The sequence below is a fragment of the Hemiscyllium ocellatum genome, chromosome 11, assembly GCF_020745735.1.
Source record: "Hemiscyllium ocellatum isolate sHemOce1 chromosome 11, sHemOce1.pat.X.cur, whole genome shotgun sequence".
Taxonomy (NCBI): domain Eukaryota; kingdom Metazoa; phylum Chordata; class Chondrichthyes; order Orectolobiformes; family Hemiscylliidae; genus Hemiscyllium; species Hemiscyllium ocellatum.
The window spans coordinates 85,181,279-85,201,118 of NC_083411.1; the positions used below are offsets into that span (position 1 = coordinate 85,181,279).

The 19,840-nt window shown below is 37.3% G+C and overlaps 1 protein-coding gene across 5 annotated transcripts in view; it reads left to right on the plus strand.

Moving 5' to 3' along the window:
* The window catches only part of LOC132820468 (transmembrane protein 33-like), a 158,353-nt gene that overhangs the window by 22,850 nt on the left and 115,663 nt on the right, over positions 1 to 19,840 (plus strand). For all 5 annotated transcript variants that reach the window (XM_060832639.1, XM_060832637.1, XM_060832640.1 and 2 more), the window contains one exon: positions 6,822 to 6,889. In XM_060832639.1, the coding sequence (XP_060688622.1) occupies positions 6,822 to 6,889 (68 nt within the window). The remainder of the gene's footprint in view (positions 1 to 6,821; positions 6,890 to 19,840) is intronic.

Here is a 19,840-nt window from a genome sequence, read left to right on the forward strand (position 1 = left end):
AGATATCACAACTTTTTGGTATTGTTTGTTTCCTATTGATATTGGAAAATGGCAGGTAAAGCAGGAATCTGCCATGTCTTTAGTTATTGATTTTTCCATGTACAGAGCATTTTGTAAGAGATTTAAGTTATTACATAATCAGACTCTTAGTCTTCCTTCATGCAACGTTAGCTGACAATTATGCCAGTTGATATTCTATTTTTCACACTATTTCTTTCCATCAGTCCACTCAGCTATTTGCTTTTTTTTAAGTCAAGATTTAAAAAGCAATCTTCCAACAATGAATAGAAGTAGTGGAAAAAGATGACAATTCCTATATATCTGAGTTTTAAAAATGTAATGGTGAATCCACTATGGACTAGCATGTATCCATCATAATTGTAGTCATAGCTCACCTATGACTGAAACCTCATCCATGACTTTTTACACCGTTTAGACTTGACCATTTCAACCCCTGCCTAGGTGGTCTCCCGAATTCTACTTCCCACAAATACAAACTCCAAAATCGTATTGCATGACTCTTGACACTCAAAATTCCTTATATCTATAATGTTGGTTTACCTGAATAGAAGATGATTCTTAAATTATTGTTTTCAAATCACTATCTTCCCTGTCTCGGTAACCTTCAGCCCCAGAAGTTTCTAAGATATCTATGCTGCTCTCATTCTGACTTCTTGAGCATCCCTGGTTTTAATTCTATCACCATCGGTAGCCATGTCTTAAGTTATAACTTTGTTCTGGAGTCCCCACCCCACATTCCTGTGTCTCACTACCCCTCTTCCCTTCTGAAATCTTAGCAGTTGGCTGTGCTTTTGATTCTGCCTAAATATCTACTTATGTAATTTTTATTACCGTAAATGCACTCTGTAGCAAGCCAGTCATTTTGAAATGGAGCCAAGTTTACAAACAAGTAACATAGGGTAAGTGGATATGGAAAACTTAGATTAACCCAGATTTGCTCATGTTCTCACCAGAAGTTATGATCCTGAAAGAACAGGCCAGATTAATCACAGTTGTGTCTTAATAGCTCATCATCAAAACCAAGATCCACATCACAGGAAAACAGCTGGTATTGTATATAATTATTTGTGCCACATTATAATTCTTCCCACAATCATTCTACCAAGTTTAAATCAAAGAAAATACACGTTTAATAACAGGTCTCTTCAGTTTAGTAATCTCAAGATAGTTTATGTTTTATTTGAATCTAACTGGTTGAAGTGTATTTCTAAACAATGACTCAGATGAGTTAGGAAAAATATTAACTGTTCTAAAGTTTAAAAAACAAGTGCATGCTGGAGAAACATAGCAAGTCTGGCAACAGTTCTGAAGACGTGTTATTGGATCAGAGTTTTTGAACTCAGTTTCTCAATTCACAGATGCTGCCAGGTCTGCTAAGATTCTCCATTACTTTGTTTTATTGCTGATTTCTAACCTCTGCAGTAGTTTGCTTTTTTTTTAAAATGTGTGTAAAAGAGTGAGAGAGATTGAACTACTGTCTTCTGCAAGCTCAGGTGTAGTATTTTATAAATACTGTAGTTTTGTGTGAATAATTTATTCACATTTTCTAATTTCTGCCTATCAGTCTGAAACCAGTGAAGAAAGAGATGACAGTGAGTTATTCTCAGCAGAAATCAAGAGCAGATTTCAATAAAGAACCGCAAGTAGGAGATGCAGGCAGAGGAAACAGGAAAGCAAGAAAATATGTAATCGTGATAGGCTGAAAAATGCAGTCAAATGATAATGAGGAATAAGGAAACAGGAGAGGTAAGGAAAACTAACACTTGTGGCCAAATAAGATAGGATTGCAATCTCTGATAGTCCAAAAGTCGATGCAGTTCTTTTGTAGTCTGGAGGTGTGTATGAAAACAAACAGGAATCCACCAAATTTGATCAAGACAAATTCTCTATTTTTAGTGGACATATATGATTTATGCCAAGGGTACCCTGAAGTTGTGGATTGATCTCAGCCTAATGTCTGCAAAAGGGCAACCTTGGTCGCAAGCGAGCACTCTTCTGAAAGCCCTCTCCCCGTCCCTCCAATACATGCCACATTCATGTTATGTTTCAGTCTTAAAAGAGCTGATTTACCCAATTTAGCTGTGAAATGGTTAAACTTTTCTGCAATTAAGTGGAGCAAATTGTTTTGGTTTTTAGTTTTAAGCTTTGATTTTTTGTTTTAAGCTTTGATTTGGGCAGGTTATAATTAGACTGCAGATGACACAACCTACTTATCAGTGTCTCCTGGAGATTGCTTTACACGGGTTCCTTAAACTGGATTTACATATCATGATTTAGGAGGCAGAAGTAAGCCATTCACAATAGGATTATGGTCTTGGATCCATTTTCCTGCCTACTACCAATAACTTTTGACTGACTTGATGGTCAGGAATCTATCTCCTTTTTGCCTTTAAATAGGTAATGACTCTGACTCCACTAATTTCTGAAGAAAACATTCCAAAGACACTCAAACCTTTTGAGAACAGAAAATTTGCCTCATCTTCACCTTAAATAGGACAGCTCTTATTTTTAAACTGCATCCCCTTGTTCTAGCCTCTCCCATACGAAGAGGCATCCTTTCAGCATCTGCCATGTCCAGTTAAGATCTTGCACTTTTCATATAAAGTCACTTTTCACTTTCTAAACTCAAATGTTAGATGCCCAGTTATTCAGCCTTTCCACCCAAGATGACACTCGGTGAAACCAGTTCCCAGTCAAGTGAACTTTCATTGAATTGTTTCTACTGTAGAATTTGTTGATTTGCTCCTGAAACCTAGTTTCTGTATTTACATGTAATGAAAACTCTTTCACATTGCAAAGATGGTCAGTTGGAGCATCCTTCCAATCAGTCAATTAGAATGACATTGGTTACAGTTATATGAAATGAATGCAACAAATGATGCTATGACTGTGGAAGATTCCAGGGATGATGGAATGCTTGCAAATTGCAAAATTGACACTTTTTAAAAAAAAAATTGCCAGTTTTCTGAGTAACATTTTACACCAAGTCCAGGTCTTGTTTATGCATTTTGTCAATCTGTATGATCTGAGATCTTGTTTCTTATCACAACCCTGTCATAGGATATCAAGGGTAATGCCATCCTTTTAGAGCAAGAAGTTAAATCTACATGGCTCAAACCTACGTAAAACACAACAGAATTTTAACACGCACATATGATCCAAACCCTTCTCCCTGGCGAGAGACCCTACCCTTCCCTTTATGAACAGTAGGGATTCCTTGTGCTGAAGCTTGAAGTTTCCCATACTACAAAAACCTAGTATATTGTGGCTGAGGCTCAAGGTGTGACCCACTACACCCTTCAGTCACAACATAACTGGGGGAAAAAATGTATTTTGTCAAGTTGACCAAGTAAATGCCGTAGTTACATCAGATTTTAAACAAGAAGATCTATTAACCAGGTTTCTGAATATCCAAACACCGTTTACTCAATAAATGTGCAGTAATATACAGTCTGTAACATAGAAGTATTTATGAAGTACTTGACCCTCCATTTCTCCAAAATACAGATGTAAACGTGTACACATTCTTGAGGAAATGAGGAGGATAATGGATTTCTCTGCAAGTATTGGCTTTCTGAAAAACAGGACCATTTGGCCAGTGCATGATTCTTGAAGGCCAAAGCATAAAGTGGAGAATGTTTCAGAGTTTGTTCAGGCACGTGTGGGTGTGTCACTAATTACATGCGAGTCTCTGAAGATTTGTAAATACCGTTGCTCAGGAAATACAATCGGTCTCTTTCAAAAGAACGTAAATATTTCATCTTGAACTCAAGGGTTTTTTATTAACTTAGAAATGAGAACAACTGGGCAACTTGTTCTTAGACTTCCCTCCAACTCAGTTAGGTAAAACAAGAACCTCTCCAAAACAACTACTGTTCCAAATAGCTCCAGCAGCTGTCCTCACCAAAGCAAATAGTATATGAGGGAAAGGTTTTTTCTTGAAAAGGTGCTATTTCTGCAGTGAACATTTGATGTTTTTTTTAAAGAAACTATTTCAAGTAGTTCCACAAAACCTGGAATAAATCCATTTTCTACAATATTTCAGAACTAAGTTCTCCAAGCAGCATTAAATATAAGATATCTTCATAACACCTCACCTTTGAAATTATGGTGAACTAAAACAGCAACCCCAGTTACTAGCAGAAAAAATGCAGGGAGAAGCCTGTCAAGGCTAGAAATGCAAGGAACCTGTAATATCAACAATATGGCCTTTATTTATTAAATCTTCTGCAAATGCAAGTCTGACAACTGCCTCAGTTGGCAGCTGGGCAGGAGGTTGGATTGGGTTGTAGGGCAGCACACTCAAGTGTTAGCTGGCTGCAACTTATAAAGGGTTCAGATTGTACATTACAATTTGGAGCACTAGGGCTTATGATAAAAGCAGCAAATGGAATGTGAGCATTCCCCTCAGCAACTTTGGGTTTATGAGGGAAAAATCCAGCTACTTCATTCTGTAATCCCTCCTGCAAATAGGACATTTGAACATTGTTGGAAGACATGGTGGACTGCTCTGTGAAAGAGCTTGTCGATGTTCGTTGACTGCCCCTACCCATGAACTAATCACGTACCTTGTTCTGTATGCCTTGGTTTCTCAACTTGCCCTATCGCCATCAATAATATGTGTACGTACACTGTCAAGTCTTTCTTTTTCTGCACCCTTTATAGAATTATATCCTCTATTTTAAAATGCCTCTCCTCCTCTTTCATTCCAGAATTCAGCACTTCACACTTCTCTGTGTTAAGTATCAGGATGAATACAAATTGGTGGAATAGGTGGACATCATCTGTCAGATGTCCACCTGTCCCACCAGCTTGCAATTGTCCTCTTGAACTCTATCATTGTATCCTCACATTTCAAAGTACTTCCAAGTTATGTCATCTGCAGACTTAGAAATTATGTACTGTACACCCAAGTCTAGGTCATTATATAATCAAGAGAGGCAGTGGTCCTTGTACTGATTCCTGGTTTAACCTCAATGTATACATTCCTCTAGTGCAAAAAGCAGCCTTTTACCTATTCTAATTCCTATTGTTTGGTCATCTTTGTATACATGTTGCCATAGTCTCTCTTTTTCATACAGATTTCAACTTTGCTGGCAAGCCTGTTTATGACACTTTGCCCTCATCATCAAAAAAATTTAATTAATTAAACACTAAGCTTTTAACAATTTTTTGCTGGCTTTCATTAATTAATCCACACTTTCCAAGGAAGAGTTAATCTTGTCACAAATTTTCATTTCTAGGACCTTCCATGGTGTCTGTTTCCCTTTCCCTTTTGTGCTCGTGCTTGCTGAAGAATGAGGTGACATTTTTCCAACCTTAGAGATGATAAAAAGGGCAAATAATCAGGTGCATTGGTACAGCTGAGCTATCTGTTCCCTTCTCAACACCAGCAATTAGGTTCTGGGTAGGGAAGGTCTGTAAGCAACCATCCCAAACCATCAGCAATTAAGTCAACCTGCCGTCAGTCTGATTGGTGCCTTTTACTTTCATAGTCCCAGAGGACAATTGACTGCTGGCTAGTTAGAGAGAGATTACTGATGCTAAGTTTAACCTGAGGATCACCATTCCTCAAATAGGGGGTAAGGTGGAGTTAGCCCACCTTTATGATTATCTCTGGCATTACAGGAATTGAAGTCTGAAATCATTCTGCTTCTCTCAGCGCTGTTTCTCACGTCAACTGAACTAATTGACCGAATTACATTATTTGGCTTCTCGGGCAGCCTGCCCATTAGATTCTGGAAGTAGGCTCTATTTGTCTCAATCTGGGAGAATGTGAGAGCATTCATGGTAGATTGTCTCATGAAAGTCACCACTTTGCCCTTACCTCTGAGTCCCCACTGTCCCCACAACTCCCTTTGTGGTAGTCCAAAAGAATTCCACTCAAAATATCCTTGCATTTGTGGCCCTTTATGGCTCTGTAATCTTAGCTTCCAGCAACAATATCTAGTTTTCAGATGCTGCCAGTCTCTGGTTCTCAGCTTCTGCCAGAGTGGACCATTAGGTTTTGAGGTCCCTGATAGGCTGAGACGCATACCAGTCAGTTGATTGTGGCTTAATCCAGCAGGTTTTCTCTCTGTTAGGTGCCAGGGTAAGCAGCACCAGAAGTACTTTTCTCCACACTAATGTAGAGAGCTCTAAGTATAGACCATGTTTTTGCATGACTTGGTGGTGATTCTTTTCATAAAGTAGACCCTTTAGCCATTCAAGCTTGTTTGGTTTTCGAGTGGCTATCTGTGATTGGTTAAGAGTGAAAACTGCTGCACGCATAGGATGTTGAGAAATACTTCTACCTGTAGTTGTAGTTTGGCGTTCTCTCACAAACTGCAGTTGCTGGTCCTGTGGTTATAAGCTACATAATTTCAAAGTTCACTTATCCACAAACAAAGTATCTTGTGGCATGTATGATATTTTGTTTGATTTGAAAGTAATCTTTTAAGGATACATATAATGTGTATATACACGCAGCTTTTCAGTGGTTTCAGATTTAGATTAGACGGATCGGGAACGATGCCGATAGAGGTTACGTAAGACATCTTAGAGAATTGGATTAGTGTCAGCTGTGCTTATTGTCAATGTCAGTTAAATAATTGCCACAAGCATAATTGGCAATCAATTTGGCTGCTTGAATATAGACCAACAAATTGCAAGTCAGCGTTCTGTTTTGTCCCAGGACAATGCTACCTCACGTAAATTAGCTTAGTAAAAATTGAAATAGCCTTGGTCAAATGACATGGACCCTTTTATCAGATTTTTTTGACTTGTATTTCTAAACCTTTTCCTTATCTAGATTTACACAGTATGCTTGGTACCAGTGGCAGTATTTTCTCTCCTTCATGCAACAGCTTACACCAGGAAAATCTTAGATGTAAGTTTCTTTTTAAATTTTTCACATGCACTTATAACTGAATATTGCTAAATATACAACTTTGCATACTTAAGTTTTGTTAAAATGAGTGTTTTGTACCCTTAATACATAATTTAGTTAATATATTGTTCAGTTGTAGGAGTTTTTGATTCTTTACAAATGGTTATTTACGATTAAATTATTTATGTTGTTAGAGTACCTGTAGTGAGTTGTTCATTTCCAGGATATGGGTGCTGCCAGTCAGGCTCATATTTTTTGCCTTTTCCTGATTTCACTTGAAAGAATGGTGGTGAGCTACATTCAGTGGTTTGATATATCAGCTTAACTTGTTGGGTGTCTTTTTACAAAGCTATTAAATGTCAACTACATTTATAGGATAGGAGCTACCCGTTAGGAAGACAGGGCAAACAGAGCATTAATGAACAAGTTGAGATTTTGCATCACTGACAGCTTTTATTGATCTTAACGTAGTTTCCAGATTTTGGAAAACAAATGTAAAACAAAACTTAAACACTCATTGCTGTGATTGGAATAACAGTCATTCTCTAGATTGTGGAGAAAATGACGTATAGTTTTAAGCATACTTCAGTTTTATTGCATATACTTTTATGTCAGTGCAATGGGTGCAACAATAGCTGTCAGCATAAATTTGATACTTAAAAAGATGATTGTATACGTTCAGGTAGTTCTCCTATAATGCCTTGTTTGCATTCCAGTAAAACCTCACTTAAGAGAAATTCGCTTAACAGAAATAAAGGGCTTGTGGGAAAAGTAAAGTTAGGGGCAGATCAGCAGAAAATATCACTCATGATCGCTCAAAAATCACCACCGGTCTAAAGCAAAGCCTGAATGAAGTTTGAAATTATATTTATTAACAAAACAAAAGTAAATTTAACACAGTATATTTTGAAAAATGTAAGGAAGCTGCTCTGTGTACAGTACCTGACACAGAAAGCTGCTCTCTCTCGGCAGCTCATTGGCACATGCGCAGAACAAAGTGCGTGAACCAATCCCTGCTGGAATTGCATTATTAGCAATGGAGGTAAGCATCCTCGAAAATACTGTTCCCTAATTCATCAATGGTTATACCCAGATCACGTTACCGAAACATCTGCTATTCCAGAACTACCTGTATGTGTGTGTGTATATCTATATTGTATTTCAAATCAATCCTTACTTGCAGCTAGATTATTTTACAATTTTTGTTTTTGCTTTACCTTCATGTTGGCTCACATGTATAAATGACATTCCATGAGGAACTGTCATTGGGATAACTAATTAGCATATGTTCTAATTGAGTAAAGAATGCTGCTGCGAGAGATCTGCTAGCAATATATTAAAAGTATTGCATGGCTTAAAAGTGTTGCACTTGCTTCTTGTTTCAATTACTTTCACTCTTATTAACTCAATTATTGTTAGAAAGCAGTGTATCATGTGATCAACACTACAAAGTCACTAAATTAAATATGGCTGCCATTCTTTTACTTTAAAAGTTTGTTTTCTAACTTCTTTAGGAATTATTATTTTGCAAAAGTTCTGAAGAAGGGTCACTGGACCTGGAAGTAAACTCTGTTTTCTTTTCATGGATACTGCCAGACCTGCTGAGTTTCTCCAGTAATTCTTGTTTCTGTTTCTGGAAAAAATAAACCCGATGCGATCACTGCCCTACTCTTTATGTAAAACATGCTCCAGCACATTCACAATAAAACCACCAATCTCTTGTTTTTGTTTAACAAATAACTTTGTCTGTTTCGAAGACCAGAAGCTAGAGATTTATAAGCTACTACATTTGCTCTCTAACTTTACAGTTTTACAAAAGGCTTTAATTAGAACATGAGCCAACGAGATTACTTTAGCAGTGTTCTTAAAGGAATATGCTAGGTTAAATACAGTTCTGTTGTTTAGCATCACAATCACATTCCACAGTACCTGAGATTTGTTCCTGAAGAGATCAGTAACACAAACAAGAAACCAGAAAGAGTTCTTCAAGAAACAAGGTTGTACATTTTGAGAATGGAATGGGTAAGGTGGAACAAATAAAGCAACAGTAAGCCGCACTATAATGTTTGACTTTTGCTTATAGATTAACCTTCAGGTTTTAAACAAGAACCAAGCTGACTTAACACTTCAGATATGGTGATTCAAAACTATAGCCAACAGCTTTTCCCAAGGGTAGGGGAGTCGAAAACTAGAGGGCATAGGTTTAAGGTGAGAGGGGAGAGATACAGATTGATCCAGAGGGCATTTTTTTCACATGGGTGGTAAGTGTCTGCAATGGGCTGCCAGAGGTGGTGATGGAAGCAAGTACAGTTTTTGTCATTTGAGGAAATAGTTAGACAAGGACATGGATGGATAGGTATGAAGGGATCAGGACCAACACAGGCAAATGAGCCTAGTTTAATTGTGAAAACTGGGCAGCTTAGGAAAATTGGGCTGAAGGGTCTGTTTCCGTGCTGTAGACCTCTTTGACTCAATGATAAGTGATTTGTAGTTAGGAAGAAGTGCTGAAGATGAGTTGAGAGTGGTGGAGGGTGGATTGAGTTAGGAGGAGTTGGAGCTGAGCATAAAGGTGGAGGCGAAGCCCAGAGAGAGAGCGAGAAATGAAAGGAGTAGGCAAATAATGGAATTATTGATAAACCAGAACCCAAAGGCTGAATAAGTGATGATGAGAGTAGGAGAGAATGGGTAGGCTGTACTGAATACTGTTGGGTGTGCTAAAAGCAACCACTATCAAGATAGGACTGGATGTGGGTAAAATCTACATTGAGAAACAAAATGCAGACTGATTGGGCACTTTGTGGAACACCTACATTCTGTTTGTAACAGTGACCCTGAATTTTCAATTGCTAGCCTATCACGGTGTTCCCCACACCAGCCTTTCTGTCGCAGGACTGCTGCAGTGTTCCAATGAGCCTTGTCACAAGCTTAAAGTACAGCATCTCATTTTCTGCTTGGGATCTTGCAGTCTCCAGGGCTCAACACAGATCAATAGCTTTAGGGGCTGATCCTGTCCTTCCCATTTTTCTACCAAACTGACACTGGTTCTGTTATCACATGGTTTGCTTTCAGCATGGCCAACCTGCTCTCTCCTAATCTCAGCTCTCATCACTTATTCAGCTTTTCTTCTGCCCTAATTTACTATCAACAATTACCTCACTTGCCTACCCTTTTCACATCTGTCTCTCCCAATTTCTCCTTTCTCTCTCGCTTGGAAACTGGCATACCCCTCATTACATTACATTAGAGACAGTCTCCGTACTAGTAACCTGGCTGTCAGTGCTGCATTCTCCTGAGAGTCCATCGCCCTTGCACTTCCTGAAACAGCATACTTGTTTGAGATGGGGATATCCACAGGAGTCACTTGCACTTCCTGTCTACCTCTCCTACCCTTCCTGGAAGTCACCCATATACCCGACTGTATCTTTGGTTTATCTTCCTCCCTGCAACTGCCATCCATCACACCACCTAGCTCCTGTAAATTCCTCATTTGCCTTTAACTCCTTTGCTCCAAACGATCTCCATGATCTGATAGGATTTACAACCATACACACTTCCTGGAAACGTAATCATCAGTAGCATGGAAACTTTCCTTAATCTCTCACATCCAACAGGAAGAGCATATAACTCTACTAAAGGCAATGTTTGCTCCTTAACAATCTACAGAGTCAGCTATACTGTGGGCTAGCTTCATATCTATTTTATGTTTTTAAAATTTAATCAAGACACAGATCTCAATAACAACATATCAGAAAAAAAACAGTTTACCTACTATTGTAGATTAACAAAAGAAAACTAGTAAGGTTACACTTTATATAAAAAAAACTAAGCTGCTCCCCTGCTGTGAGCTCCTTCCACACTGGTTTTTCCAAGGTTGGCTGTGAATTGTATTGTTTGTTTATTTTACTTAGAATGAACTCGGATGCCCAGAGATACTTGAAACCAGACAGAATTATATAGAATAGAGGAAGAGCTAGCTATTTGGATACAGAACAGGCTCTAAGGGTAGAAGATAGAGGATAGTGGTGGGGGGGGGTTGCTTTTCAGACTGGAGGCCTGTGACCAGTAGTGTGCCACAAGGATCCGTGCTGGGTCCACTGCTTTTCCTCGCTTATATACAGAGGAACATCGATTATCCGAACGAGATGGGCAGGCACTATTTCGTTTTGATAATTGATTATTCGATTATAGATTTTCTCTGGGGCTCTGAGCATTCTGTGAAGTCTGCTCCCCGTTCAGGAGACTAGGCAAAAGCACACTGCGCGCGAGACTCCCACCCTACCTGTCCCCTGTCTGCTCCCACCCCTCCCCTCTGCCCCCAACTAAATCGAACGCCCTCTCCCCAGGGCAGCTGGAGTGGACACCAACAGTAAGATTGCTGCTGCCTTTGTGGGGTAAGTCTCTCTCTATACAAACAAACAAACAAACAAACGCGCGCGCGTACACACACACACACACACACACACACACACACACACACACACACCGTTTTGACAGGATTAGATTAGATTACTTACAGTGTGGAAGCAGGCCCTTCGGCCCAACTTGTCCACACCGACCCGCCGAAGCGCAACCCACCCATACCCCTACATTTACCCCTTACCTAACACTACGGGCAATTTAGCATGGCCAATTCACCTGACCCACACATCTTTGGACTGTGGGCGGAAACCAGAGCATCCGGAGGAAACCCACGGAGACACAGGGAGAACGTGCAAACTCCACGCAGTCAGTCGCCTGAGTCGGGATTTGAACCCGGGTCTCAGGCGCTGTGAGGCAGCAGTGCTAACCACTGTGCCACCGTACCGCCCACAGAGGATCCAACTCTGTCCTGTATAGGGCAATGTTGGAGAGATTATCAGGGAAGGAGGGGAGTTTATAGTACGCTCCTGTGGAGAACGCCAGGAAAAGGTGTAATGGAGGGCCAGAGGTCTGTCATTTAGAGACAGTGCCTGGACTGTCCGGGACTGTTCTCAGCAGCATTTCAGTGAGCCTAGTTTGTTTTTAATCATTGTACCAGTAAACAAAAGACGCGATCAGGGTTGAAGTAGCTCTTTGACGTAGTGTTTCTATCGGGACCTTGAGATCCCCTTCGGATAATCCGATATTTTGATAATCGAGGTTCCTCTGTAAATGATTTGGATATGAAAATAGGAAGTATAGGTAGTAAGTTTGCAGATGCCACCAAAATTGGAGGTGTAGTAGAAAGCGAGGGAGGTTACTTCAGATTACAATGGGATCTTGATCAGATGGGCCAATGAGTCAAGGAGTGACAGATGGAATTTAGTTTAGATAAATGTGAGGTGCTGCATTTTGGAAAGGCAAATCAGAGCAGGACGTATACACTTATTGGGAAGGTCTTGGGAAATATTGCTGGACAGACTCCTTGGAGTGCAAGTTCATAGTTCTGTGAAAGTCGAGTCACAGGTAGGTAGGATAATGATAGGAGTCTGAGGGATGACCTTTATAGAGGTTTATGAAATCATGAGGGGCATGGATAGGGTAAATGGACAAGGTCTATTCCCTGGGGTAGGGAAGTCCAAAACTAGAGGGCATGGGTTTAGGGTGAGAGGGGAAAGATATAAAAGAGACCCAAGGGGCACCTTTTTCATGCAAGGGTGGTGCGTGTTTGGAATGAACTGCCAGAGGAACTGGTGGAGGCAGGTACAATTGCAGCATTTAAAAGGCATCTGGATGGGTATATGAATAGGAAGGGTTTAGTGGCTTATGGGCCAAATGCTGGCAAATGGGACTAGATTTATTTAGGATCTCTGGTCAGTATGGACGAGTTGGACCAAAGAATCTGTTTCCGTGCTTTATAATCTCTCGCTCTCGCACACTTTCTCTCTCCACCTGTGCATCCCTTTTTTACCTTCTCTATAATTTTATCCTTCCATCTACATAACTTATGATGCACCAGTCTGTGTAATCAACAAATTTTTGCTTTGAGTCCTTCAGTGCCGTTATCCAAGTTGTTAATTGTTGTTACTCATGGGTAAAAAGGCAAAAATAGTTTATTTGCTCAATTTTAAGTAAATATGACGAAGTAAATTCGGTGGTGTTTGAACCAATCCAAATCTGCCCAAACCATTGTTGGAATAGGATTCTGCTCATCACATCAGAGACTTTTGTAAAATCCTGTTTACTTTTAAACTGTTGTTTGTTTGATCGACTCCTGTGGATAGTTTTTAAAATGCCACACGTGGCAACTCTTTTTCTGTTTATGTACAAATGTTTGTCATGTCTCCAGATTGTTCCAGATTGACAGCAGAAGGTGATTTTTATTTGCCACAACAGTCAAGGGCAATTTACAGATCAGTAATTTTGAAGAAAAGACTTGTTGATCTCAGCACACTCTTATTATAGCTATAGGTACGACAAGATAGATTTAGTTGTCACGTTGATAAATTGCAGCCCTACATCTGTATTCCACCGAATAAATAAAACGGCAGTATATCTCTTTTGTTCAGATGCTTAACAAATGTATATGGCTTGTCAATGCAGTTGCTGGGAAGTGACAACTTTAGACTTGATGTATGATTTAATAACTCAGTCAGGTTTGTCCTTCAGTAGAAATTGATTTATTCATTAGCAGATCCTAATGCACAGGTTTGTAAAATAAAATTCAAAGCCATTCAATTTTTCAATGTAGCGCTTTCTTTTAATACAACAAGATTCCTCTGATTAAATATTAAATTTGCAATACAGTTTTCAATGTAGATCTGTTCATAAAGTCTGCAGTTACTACAACAATTTTTAAGAATCCCAAATTTAAGAATATCATCACTTTGAATAAGCTGCATATCAAAGTACATAATTTATCCTAAATGCATTGCTTTGAAATTTGCTTCCTGGATAAGATTTATGAAATGGTTGTTTAACCTTTTTGACATTGAAGGTAGTAAGTGTCTTGTAAGATTGCAGTACCAGAAGATGGCTGCATGATCCGACATTCTATCCTTTGGTTAAATGCCCCGTGAAACGTTTTTAATAAAGTTGATATTGAAGAAGGAAGCTGGCCAACATTTATCCCTCAACCAATCTCGCCAAAAATATGATAATCACTGGATTAGCGCTGAGTGAAGAACTCTACTCACTGCGTTTTAACATCATGACACTGTTAAGGCTTTTGCTTTTCATTTGATGTATACTACTGAGGAGATTTTACTAACAAGAAGGTTAGATTACAATGTTTTTATTTCAAGTGATTTTCCTTCTCTATCTTCTGCCTTTAGGGCATGTTTCTTTATCTGGATTTTTCAATTCTCTTGGCTTTAATTTTCTATAATGTAGGCATTGTTAACTTACACAAACAACTGGTTTACATCAGTATCATCTGCATAATGTTCTTGTGTTTGTTTTTCACAGCTTGTGAATTAATTATTCCTTTCAGAGCATTTCTGTTCTCATCAAACCATTATCAAGCTTCCACTGTGCACCTATCATTTTAGAGTGCACATGAAGAGGGGAATTTTTTCACAGTTGTGTTCTCAATATTACTCTCTTATTTCCCATCAGTGACACTTGTAGATACAAGAAGAAATTTCGCTATGCTAGAAAATCATAACTGAAAGATTTCACTTTGCGTGTTTGCCAAAATCTTTTGGAGAAACCAAAAATTCCATATTCCCACAATGGCAGTTGGTTGCCATTTGTAAAGTGTGAGTGTTTGCCTTTACTATCCTATTTCAGTACTTCACCAGAAATGATTAAAACTCTTTCAGGATATATAATTTTTCTGAAGAAATACTTCTAATCCAAATATTTTGTACCTTTTTAAAAACATTCATTCAGGCTTCACTAGCTGGGCCAGCAGTTATTGTTTCCCCAATTAACCTTTTCATGTCCCTGCGTGTTTTATGTACCTCTATAAGGTTGCTTTGCATTTTAACCTTCTAAAGCTTAAAGGGATGGATTTTTCTGAAATTTATTCTAAACACTGTTTGATGTTAGGAATCAGTCTGTTTTTCTTCACTTATGCCACCTGAATATTTTCTTTGAACTAATGGCTGAACTGGTGATTCAGCCTGATGGAACCAAGATACAATCTTTATCTTGTCCAATGATAAGAAATTTGAAAATGCAGTGAAGCAGTCTTTTTATTTGCGGATATTGCTGCATTGTGACTAAATTGGTGAGAAGTGAATCAGTGACTTTCAGAATTCTTTCCATCTTAATGTAATAAATGCGTATTAATTAGACTTCGTTATCCTGAGATGAAGCACCGAACCTGTATCTGATTTAAGTTCCCAAATTCTTCTTTTGAGTTACCAGATTTAACTCCCCTCATCCTGCCACGTCATCTTATAGTTCAGTGTCAGCTGAGTTAGCTAAAAATCAAACCAATACTTCTTGTGTTCCTGAATTTGTTATTCTTGAACACTAGGAACACCCCAGAATTTATCCCCCAAATATTTCCTGTTTGACATCACTGACCTTGCTATAATTAATTGAAATTTTATTCTCCTAACTTGTGCATGAGACTTCATGCATTCTTAAGGTTATAAGTGTAGTAACTTTAAACTCTTACGCTTAAATCTATGGATGGAGAATTTTCTTTTAAAAATGCTGCCTATGCAGAATTACTACAAAATGAAATTATTGCATGTTTGGCTCTGATTTGCTGAATTCTTTTTTGAGAACCTTTTAAACATGCAGTAGACTTGGAATGATGTCCCCATCTTAACATTAGGATTACATTCATATAACAGCACATGCTTTTATGGGTAACATTCCTGAAAAATTGTTGACATGTACTGTGCCATTACGTGAATAGTATCATTTAAAAGTCTGTTACTTGTGTGAAAGATTTATAAGGACAATTTGAATTTATTATTTTGGTGACTCATAAAATTCCCCCATGTAAACTATATTTAACCACTGCCCGAGGGTGAGAGTGGTTTTCCAAGTCATGAAACAGAAGTGAATATGCCTTTGTTGCCAGTGCTGTCAGTGAGGCCTTAAAGACCAGGCTTCAGTATTGATTAATCATCTTGCCTAATTTTTAAATGATGAAATTCAACTAATTTCTGTTTATCACAAACAATGCTTTTTCAGTACATTTCACTCATATGTGCATGCTGGGGGGAAAGCAGTTAAAAATGGGACAAATTACCATTTTAATCATTTTGAATCTAGACTTGGGAGCTCTAAGTCAACCTGAATATTCTCTCTGATGAATGGATTAATTAAGCTGTTTTAAAGAATCAATAATATAACAACAAAATACATTTATTGTTTGTGATGAAACTTCTAAAATACATTAATATAGTGTGTGCGAAAATATATTGTACAAATTGTCATTTTCAAAATTTGTGTAAAAGTTGGATGCAAGTCACTGCTAAATTTCTATTTGAATTTTTGATGGCATGATCTTGTTTTTGGAATTACTTTGGTATGTTACCTTAATTGGGAAAAAGAACTCAACACACAGAACATTTGGTATCTAGTAATGAAATAATAAGTTGGAGCCGGTATGTTAACCAGTCTAAATTTGCTTATTTCATCAAGATTAATTTTCTGCATTCTTAATATTTTATTTAAGGCTTTGAGGCTTCTGTTTCAAGACAAGATAGATCTTGTTCATTTTGTTATGCTTGAATTTTTCATTCTGCTCATTGATCACGAAGCATTGTCAGCCTTGAAGAGGCTGGAATATACCATCCTAGAAGATGGATAAAAGTTTGTTAGCAAGAGGCAAACTAATTCTTGAAATAATCCAATTTTTAAAAAATCTGATGTTTTGCCACTCCCAGGGTGATACCGTTGATTGTGAATGAAGAGCATTGGAGTCAAAAGAGGTGCACTTAAGGGATAAGCTGTTTTTTTTTTCCCCATCTGACTTATTCCTATGCCTCTCTGCCCTTTTTTTTGATAACTAGTTATTTTTTCCTTGGATAGTACTTGCATTGTGTTTCTATCAGTTTGTTGACTTTATCATTCTCTTATTTTATTTAACTTCTTTGGATTATTGCTTTTCCCTTTTAATATGCTACTCTCTTTCAGTGCTTTGTCACTTCATCTTCACTATTTTCAGTGATTCTCCTCTTTCTACTTTCATGTGCTTCTAGTACTGTTGCACAAAAAGGGAAATGCTTTCATTCTGCAAGGTAGCCAGATGAATATTTCATATCTTAATTTTTTTTTCTAACCGTAGATCTACTTCACCATCCCCAATCATCATTTCTGGTTAATGTCAGCTCCTACTATCTTAACTGCTCAAGTAGCAGGTTGAAAAGCCAGATTCTGAGCATTATTGCCAAATCCTGTCATTGTTATTTCTCCTTGGATATATTTGCCCATCCAAAGTCTGCTAAGTTTTAAGAATATATTGAGAAGCTTTTCATAATGAGCTTTATTGTAATTAATTTGTGTTGGAATTTTATTAAGATTTGTAGTTCCCTCTTGTGGGAATTCAGCGAATTTTCCAATTTCTGCACTTTACCCAATTGAAATGCACTGAAATTCCACTAGGTAGCAACAGTATTCAGTACTTTATCTTAGTGCTTTTTACCAAACTTGTGCTTCAGATAATCTGAATGCTTTCGATTTGACAAGATTTGCTTTACTCCCCCACGTTTTGGAGTTTTGCATATGGCAAGCGTTTGGTAACATTTTAATTAACAAACATAAGAATGCAACTGAATTCCATTTAACCATCATATTGTTCTGTGTTATGGGTAATATTTCAAAATGTTCAAGAGGTGATCATATTTCATCTGAAGTCTTTAGGTGGAAACTTACTTTCAAATGTGAATTTAAATATTAAATTTTACATCAGCGGCTTGGGTTTCTTTGTTTTAATTATGAACAAATATTTTGCGTGTTTTCTTACATTTTGGAAGAAATAGCTAAAATACATTGTGCTTCGATACAATTGCATTTATTTCAGAATGTTTGCAGAAATATTGGATCTGTGCTTTCATCTGGTTATCTAAAAGAATATGTAAAGTACTGTATTCTTATTTGTCTGTTCGGCTGAATGAAATTAATCCACATGGATTATTTCTGACAGTGACTAGAGATTTACAAAAAACTCCAATCCATTATAATAGTTGTCAACTCGTATTTATGTTGTGTTTTATTTATTTAAGATGTAACATGACTCCAGGAATTTGTTTTGAAAACAATTAGCAGATTTGCCCTTATCAAGTATTGTGATTCTCCAACTTGTAAACCTTGTGAGGCAGTTGCAATTAATAGTATATGGTGATCTTTAAATTTATACCTAAATCATAGAGGTAAGTTTTAGTATTAAATAATTTGAACATGCATATTTTCTTACTATTCTATCAACCTATTTACACGTAGAACTTTAAAATATTTGTATTGTATTTTTTCCTTCCCCTTCCCTTGCCTTCTGCGATACTTTTTCACTCACTAAATTATTCCAATTTATGGATTTTTCTGTGCAAAAGTTGTTAAAGATTTACATTTTTTTTGTTTAAATTGGCCTATGTTAGTCATGCTTTGTTGCCCTTGAGATAATATTCTAAGTAACTGTAGAACAAAAAGTGAAGAAATTAATAAAGATCACTCAACTTTGTATTTTGAACATGAAGTGAACATCTGGTAACAATGTACTTCAGTGTGTCAGTTGAATACAGTGAATGGTTTTTTTCTTGCCTCTGTAGTTGCTTTGATGCACAATGAACAGTGCAATAAGTTAAAATTGTGGATGTCATGTTTGGTCAGAAAATGCAACCTCATAAATTATTATATAGTTTAAATAGGACAATTAATGGAAAAAAATTTCGTAGTTCGAAAGCCTAATTTATAGGAATGAAATATCCTTTGATGTGCTGACAAATGATTTAATCATAATATGGATTGAGGTTAAAAAAACGTTTTCAATAAATTTGTAATAAGGCGATATGGAAAGTTCTTTGCTTTTTGTTAGTATTTGTTCAGTTGTTGAGTAAATCGGAAGCCTATTTTGCAAAGACAGTTTTCTTTTTATCTCCCAGGACATAATTGATTCAAAACATTTAGATGAAAGCATATTTTCTTTTATCAGATTTTGTTTGTTACAAGAGGGACCTAGCTTGAGGGAACAAGTGGTTTATTGCCTAGTTTGTTTACATTAAAGAGAGTAGCAGTATTGGGTTGATTTGCACAGAGGTGCGCTGAGATGCGGGAGACTTGCCTAAAAGCCTGTTGTGACACAAGAGGCATTGTACCACTGATTTTGAAATATAATGGAAGAAATCACACGGAGATGCAATTCTACTAATGAAAGTACTGCATTAATTTTATTTTCTGATGTGTTGTCATCCAGAAGGTGTTTTTAATCTTCATATTGTTTTAGCAAAAGCCATTTAAACAGCATTTGGCAGAAAGCCTCATACTTGGCATTCATCCCTTTCATTTAATACCTTTTGTTAAAATTCTACATTAAAGGCTTTTAGCTGCTTCTATTAAATATTTTGCTTCAAATATTAATTCAGAGTAATAATAATGAATAAGGCAGCTACCGCAGACAGTGCTTTATACTATGAAAGTTGAGGTTGAAAACTTCGCCGTTTCCTTTGCTATTTTGATAGTGAGATTTTGTTTTCTGTATTGAAGTTGTATACTTGCCAAACTGCATGGAATGTCTTGTTCATGATTCCAACCTGTTTAAAAGTATTGGATTGAAGGTACTTAAGTTTGATTTAAAAATATTCCAGTATTCATTCATGCTATTTATCTGCCATGTGGTGTTGTTATTGATGTATTTGAGGGCAATTGAAGCAGAAAGAATTCCTGCAATGCAGGTATGTCAAGGTAATCTTTCGACTGAGGAGTTAGATGTTTACTGTTTTCTTCTTCATTCAGCAGTCACCGCTATGAGAACTCCATTTCCTATTTTTTTTTCCTTTGGTTTAATGGAAATTAACATTTTTCTGTAACATTTTTTCACTCATCCATAAATCACTTATAATAACATCTTGACACAAAGTTAATTTCACTTTC